This window comes from Nanorana parkeri, unplaced genomic scaffold (genome assembly GCF_000935625.1).
Source record: "Nanorana parkeri isolate BGI_ZX_2015 unplaced genomic scaffold, ASM93562v1 scaffold19, whole genome shotgun sequence".
Classification (NCBI taxonomy): Eukaryota; Metazoa; Chordata; class Amphibia; order Anura; family Dicroglossidae; genus Nanorana; species Nanorana parkeri.
In genome coordinates, this window is record NW_017306287.1 from 1408824 (window position 1) to 1416186 (window position 7363).

Genomic DNA, 7363 nt, shown 5'->3' on the forward strand with positions numbered 1-7363 from the left:
GGTTTAACACCCCGGACTTCAAGTGGTTAACATGAATTAAAAATATATATATCTGTAATACTACACAAAATAAAAAACTGAGCGAAGAGAATGCCTTCAGTAAAGTGAACATCATACAGCCAGAACTAGTGCCAGGTGGTCGGGCATTTCGTGGCGGTGCCAAGCCAAGTTCAGCATCCTCCTCCGAAGTGACATCCCCGGCAGATGCATGCTCATGCATGCTGAGCCCGGGATCTGGTCCTCGCTCGGCGAGTGGGCGCGGCCAGGGTCGCTGTGTGGGCGTGCTTAGGCAGATGAGGGTGGGGGCGTGTCCGGCTGACGCGCGGTGCGGGGAAGCAGCTGTGTGCAGAGGCGCTTGGAGAGAGCCCAGTGCGCCCGGGGAGACCGGAGACACCGCACAGCCTCCAGCACCCGCACCCGCGCAGCGCCCAGCATGGCTGACCCCGCCGACTGCGAGATTGACGAGAACACCACCCGCTTCGCCAGGAAGGGGGCCCTCCGCCAGAAGAACGTGTACGAGGTGAAGGACCACAAGTTCACTGCGCGCTTCTTCAAGCAGCCCACCTTCTGCAGCCACTGCACCGACTTCATCTGGTGAGATAGGTGGCATGGGGGGGGGGGAGGAGGGGGTGTCACTCACCTGACAGCCTGCTCATCATGTGTATCTCACCCCCAGGTGATCCCATTTCCTCTATCATCTGTAGGGATCACTTGTGCTGCACTTCATTTATGCATTGCACTTGGGTTGCAGATAGCACAGGGCTCTCGCATTGCTATGCACTCTTCGTTGCCCTGTTGCACTCGCATTGCTCGCCCTGCAGTCCAAAGAGACAGTTTAATAATGCAAAAATAAAAAGCGGCGTTCAAAGTGCGTCAGAAATTGTCTTCTGTAAATCTGACAGCTGGAAACTGGACTAATCAAGAAAGGCGATTGGTTACTATGAGTTACTGCGCTTTACATGCCGTCTCAGTTTCACGAGCTGCCATCTGTTCCGGTTGCACCAGGCGGTGTTATGCATGCCCCTTTCGATTGGCACCGTTTTTAAAACTTCAACTTGCAGCATTTTTATTTTATGCGTCTTTCACCCTTGGTGATGACGAGCAGAGTGCTGTAACCAGTAGCAACCGCTTAGGGAAGGAGGAGGATTGGCTGCTGTGGCGCTCATTGCCTTGGTAAGGAAGTCCGATAAGAATGACTTACATTTCACCAATAAGATCTGCAGTGCATGCTGGTGCTGCAGTGCGTGTGAATCCGCAGATGCATGGCTGCACGTTATGGTTAACCCCTCGCTTTGGTGAGAACTTTCACTGACGCCGCACACGTGTTTATTGCGCCGCCGTAACGTTCGGTGATAAGATGCGGCGATGGCGTTTATAGCGCAGTAACTCTTAGCGACCAGTCAGATGTGGCCTTTGTTACACGCAGGGCTGGAGGACCTAAGAGGGCTACTTGTGGCTTTATGATTGTCGCTATCACGCTTTGCCCTATGTAACTCCTAGCAACCAGATCCTGTTGTTCCTCTGCAGAACTGCAGTAACACTTAGCAACCAGGCCCCACCATTTCTCTACAGGACTGTGGTAACCCTTAGCAACCAGATCTCATTATTTCTCTGCAGAACGGTTGCAACCCTTAACTGGAATTATATTCAATAGGCACCCCAGGGACGTCCCAGGCTTCCCTCTTATTATATATTTGGTAACCCTTCGCAACCAGATCCCATCATTCCTCTGTGCAGAACTGTGGTAACCATTAGCAACTTTATCCTGTCATTCCTTTGCAGAGCCACTGTAATTGTTACTAGAATTATATTCAATAGGTACCTAAGGGACATCCTAGGCTTCCCCCTTGTTATATATTTGCTAACCCTTAGCAACCAAATGCCATTGTTCCTCTGTGCAGGACCATGGTAACACTTAGCAAACCAGATCCAATGTTCCTCTCTGCAAAACCATGGTAACCCTTGGCAACCTCATCCCATCGGTCCTCTGTGCAAAACCCTGGTAACAGTTAGCAACCAGATCCAATGTGCCTTTATGCAAAACCATGGTAACCCTTAGCTACCTGATCCCATCGTTTCTCTGTGTAAAACCATGGTAACCCTTAGCAACCTGATCTCCTCATTCCACCGTGCAGAACCATGGTAATCCTAAGCAACCACATCCCACCATTCCTCTGCAGCAGCCTATACAGTGAATGACGCCTTCGCTCTGCGTCCCGTCATTTTACAAAGCCCGGAAAAAAATTCTTGCCGCGGTCCCTGTTGTTTTTTTTTATTTACGAAGCCCGATGCGTTTTCCGCACGGGGAGCGCCGATTCGTAGATGGGATTAGTAGAGCCGTGCGGGGTTTTCTTTCCATTGTCCGTGTTCTACAATTGCTTCTGTGTACTTGTGACTTGTTGACATTGCAGGGGTGCCAGTGCAGTGCAGCCAGATTCCCGCTAAGGGTTAGCCGGCGCGCAAGGGAATTGCAGGCGACGATCACGTTAGCGGGACCCTCGCTTCCTGATAAGATCAGTTCCCCACACACACAGGAAACTAACTGAATCGCTAAACTGATGAAATCCGGTTGCCCTAGATTATAGCTTTATTTAATAAGCCCGGTGGCTTGTAAAATTTGTTAGGCTGCTGTGTTGGGCTTGTGACGGTGTGCGGTAACCCATTCGCACCAGGGCGGTTGCGGATCTGTGCGGTTACTGCGCTGATCTCAAAAGGGAGGTTTTGGGAGTTTTTAATTCGCGTTTCAGCGCTGAAACGCAATTAAAAACACCCCAAAACCACGCTGATCAGTGCTGATTTCCTGTATGGAAACCGCACTGATCAGCGCGGCAAAAATAGAGCAGAGAGCAGTTCCGGCGGGGGGCGGTTTGGAACGTGCGGACCCGTGGGGGTTGCATGAATGGTCCCCATAGCAATGTGTGGAATCGTTCATGTCGGCGGATCTGAACCACCCTGGTGTGGACGGGGTCTTATTTTGACCGGTCTTCTCTAGTTGGTATCAATGGGGCTGGCTCTAACAAAAAAACTTGCTGGATTGGACTGACTGGTTCCTGAATTCAGTATTCATTGGTCTGCCCCTGGGTTATATGTAGCCGCCGGGGTGCGATGTGGTAACACACTCTGAAGTTAACAATGCGCTTTAACGTGCCCAGAAATCAGGCCTCCACCTTTTATTGGCAGCGCATTGCAATGCATGTTAGTGCATTGTCGTGTGGTGCAGCCCACCGTGAGTAAGGTGTATAAGGTTGCCATTCAGAATGCATGGCACCACACTGCACCGTCGCAAGTAGCATGCAGTGCTGTGCATTGCGGTAACGCACTCATGAATTCCTGCACCGCAGTAATGCAAACGGGGCCTAAGGGTGGCCATACGCTGCTCCTATTTTTATTTCGTGCAACCAGCGAGCTCAAGGAAAAAAATAGAGCAGATTCCTCCAACACCACCAGCGTGTCGATTGAGGAATCCCGCTGTTTGCATTGTATTGCCGGCGGCCACTGTCAGGAAACCCGAACAGAGCCGGCGGCTCATTGGCTGCCGGCTCTGGCCGTACGAAGATTTTCCAGCCATCTCCTTCAATTAGCTGATCGAGGAATGCCGACTGAAGAGGTGCAGACAGCGGCACCCACAGTTTGGCTACCCCAGTCTATAGGTCTATGAATAAGGTGCCAGCTATGGGTAATAAAAGCAGAACCCCAGCAAAAGAAACACAAAAATCAACATAGAAATAAATAGCCCATTTAAAAATAAAATAAAATATGGCCTTTGCTGCAATCTTCACCTTCAGTCCAGAGATTCCCCTGGACAATGTGTTCGTGGATCTGTGTGTCATGGTGCATTGAAGGGTCAGGTGCATTGCTTACAGTGTTGACATGTGTAGGAATGGGATGACCCCCAGTGACGCATGTACAGTGCATGGCGGGGGGCTCATTAGTTACCAGTGTGTTAGGCTGATTTTACACCTGTGCAGTAACTCAATTGCAGTGTATTTCTCTGTTAGCGGAGGTCTCCTTTTAAAGTGCACCTGATGCGTGCTGATACAAATCTGACCTGTGGCACTCTTTAAACGCAGAGGAGGACTACCTATATTTCTGACAGGTGGCAACTTCAGGGCCACCACTGCTCCCTATCACCTCCGGGTGTGTGAGATGGTGTGTCCCCGCTGCTCCCTGTCACCTCCGGGTGTGTGAGATGGTGTGTCCCCGCTGCTCCCTGTCACCTCCGGGTGTGTGAGATGGTGTGTCACCGCTGCTCCCTGTAACTTCCGGGTGTGTGAGATGTGTCCCCGCTGCTCCCTGTCACTCACGGGTGTGTGAGATGGTGTGTCCCCGCTGCTCCCTGTCACTCCCGGGTGTGTGAGATCGCGTGTCCCCGCTGCTCCCTGTCACTTCCGGGTGTGTGAGATGATGTGTCCCCGCTGCTCCCTGTCACGTCCGGGTGTGTGCGATGGTGTGTCCCCGCTGCTCCCTGTCACTTCCGGGTGTGAGATGATGTGTCCCCGCTGCTCCCTGTCACGTCCGGGTGTGTGCGATGGTGTGTCCCCGCTGCTCCCTGTCACTTCCGGGTGTGAGATGATGTGTCCCCGCTGCTCCCTGTCACGTCCGGGTGTGTGCGATGGTGTGTCCCCGCTGCTCCCTGTCACTTCCGGGTGTGAGATGATGTGTCCCCGCTGCTCCCTGTCACGTCCGGGTGTGTGCGATGGTGTGTCCCCGCTGCTCCCTGTCACTTCCGGGTGTGAGATGATGTGTCCCCGCTGCTCCCTGTCACGTCCGGGTGTGTGCGATGGTGTGTCCCCGCTGCTCCCTGTCACTTCCGGGTGTGAGATGATGTGTCCCCGCTGCTCCCTGTCACGTCCGGGTGTGTGCGATGGTGTGTCCCCGCTGCTCCCTGTCACTTCCGGGTGTGAGATGATGTGTCCCCGCTGCTCCCTGTCACGTCCGGGTGTGTGCGATGGTGTGTCCCCGCTGCTCCCTGTCACTTCCGGGTGTGAGATGATGTGTCCCCGCTGCTCCCTGTCACGTCCGGGTGTGTGCGATGGTGTGTCCCCGCTGCTCCCTGTCACTTCCGGGTGTGAGATGATGTGTCCCCGCTGCTCCCTGTCACGTCCGGGTGTGTGCGATGGTGTGTCCCCGCTGCTCCCTGTCACTTCCGGGTGTGAGATGATGTGTCCCCGCTGCTCCCTGTCACGTCCGGGTGTGTGCGATGGTGTGTCCCCGCTGCTCCCTGTCACTTCCGGGTGTGAGATGATGTGTCCCCGCTGCTCCCTGTCACGTCCGGGTGTGTGCGATGGTGTGTCCCCGCTGCTCCCTGTCACTTCCGGGTGTGAGATGATGTGTCCCCGCTGCTCCCTGTCACGTCCGGGTGTGTGCGATGGTGTGTCCCCGCTGCTCCCTGTCACTTCCGGGTGTGAGATGATGTGTCCCCGCTGCTCCCTGTCACGTCCGGGTGTGTGCGATGGTGTGTCCCCGCTGCTCCCTGTCACTTCCGGGTGTGAGATGATGTGTCCCCGCTGCTCCCTGTCACGTCCGGGTGTGTGCGATGGTGTGTCCCCGCTGCTCCCTGTCACTTCCGGGTGTGAGATGATGTGTCCCCGCTGCTCCCTGTCACGTCCGGGTGTGTGCGATGGTGTGTCCCCGCTGCTCCCTGTCACTTCCGGGTGTGAGATGATGTGTCCCCGCTGCTCCCTGTCACGTCCGGGTGTGTGCGATGGTGTGTCCCCGCTGCTCCCTGTCACTTCCGGGTGTGAGATGATGTGTCCCCGCTGCTCCCTGTCACGTCCGGGTGTGTGCGATGGTGTGTCCCCGCTGCTCCCTGTCACTTCCGGGTGTGAGATGATGTGTCCCCGCTGCTCCCTGTCACGTCCGGGTGTGTGCGATGGTGTGTCCCCGCTGCTCCCTGTCACTTCCGGGTGTGAGATGATGTGTCCCCGCTGCTCCCTGTCACGTCCGGGTGTGTGCGATGGTGTGTCCCCGCTGCTCCCTGTCACTTCCGGGTGTGAGATGATGTGTCCCCGCTGCTCCCTGTCACGTCCGGGTGTGTGCGATGGTGTGTCCCCGCTGCTCCCTGTCACTTCCGGGTGTGAGATGATGTGTCCCCGCTGCTCCCTGTCACGTCCGGGTGTGTGCGATGGTGTGTCCCCGCTGCTCCCTGTCACTTCCGGGTGTGAGATGATGTGTCCCCGCTGCTCCCTGTCACGTCCGGGTGTGTGCGATGGTGTGTCCCCGCTGCTCCCTGTCACTTCCGGGTGTGAGATGATGTGTCCCCGCTGCTCCCTGTCACGTCCGGGTGTGTGCGATGGTGTGTCCCCGCTGCTCCCTGTCACTTCCGGGTGTGAGATGATGTGTCCCCGCTGCTCCCTGTCACTTCCGGGTGTGTGAGATGATGTGTCCCCGCTGCTCCCTGTCACGTCCGGGTGTGTGCGATGGTGTGTCCCCGCTGCTCCCTGTCACTCCCGGGTGTGTGAGATGGTGTGTCCCCGCTGCTCCCTGTCACCTCGGGGTGTGTGAGATGGTGTGTCCCCGCTGCTCCCTGTCACTCCCGGGTGTGTGAGATGGTGTGTCCCCGCTGCGTGCTGTCACCTCGGGGTGTGTGAGATGGTGTGTCCCCGCTGCTTCCTGTCACTTCCGGGTGTGTGAGATGGTGTGTCCCCGCTGCTCCCTGTCACTTCCGGGTGTGTGAGATGGTGTGTCCCCGCTGCCACTTGTAGTTCCCTTTGCTGACCCCGTGCATCACTACTGTGTCCTGCTGTGGTATAGGGGGCTGTCAGCAGAAGTCACAGCGAGCAGCAGGTAACACGTATGCGACGCAAAGCAGCCTTGTATACCGCCATGGGCTGGTATTTAGTCCTTTCTGTCTTTTACAGGTTGCTTCTGGCCTAACTTCCTTTAGCTAGTGACACGGTCATTTTAATGACAGCAGTTTGGGCAGTGATTCCTATAGGGGGCTGTTCGCTGATATGAGATTGCATTGTGTGTAATGGTTAGTTAGTGTTATGACCACACAGGTGCATCTTGGTGTCACAGGCAGGCTTCATTTATGACTACAGGCCTAGCAGTTAGTGACACTCCAGTGATAATTGCATGGCATGCACCAGGGCGGGTTCCCTGACAGCGAAAACAGTTCACCATGCCTGTGTCATGTGTGTTGAACATGCCACTTGTAGTCTCCATCAAAATCCTATATGACAGGTTGACAACACTGGCGCACAGTTGGGAGATAGGTACAGAGAGTTGTCACCCTATTACAGGAAGTGCCTGAACACTGGCAGGATCCCCAGGTATTCTTTTAAAGGAAGCTGCAGATTTAACAAGGATGAACGCTTGTGTAAGATTTTAGTGATTGAGTTTACATCTACTTCAAAAAAAG

At 55.0% G+C, this 7363-nt stretch overlaps 1 protein-coding gene across 2 annotated transcripts in view; it reads left to right on the plus strand.

Moving 5' to 3' along the window:
* Positions 1-295: 295 nt before the first annotated feature.
* Positions 296-7363, plus strand: part of PRKCB (protein kinase C beta) — a 222512-nt gene continuing 215444 nt past the window's right edge. For both annotated transcript variants that reach the window (XM_018561835.1, XM_018561827.1), the window contains exon 1: positions 296-594. In XM_018561835.1, the coding sequence (XP_018417337.1) occupies positions 434-594 (161 nt within the window). In that variant the 5' untranslated portion in view covers positions 296-433. The remainder of the gene's footprint in view (positions 595-7363) is intronic.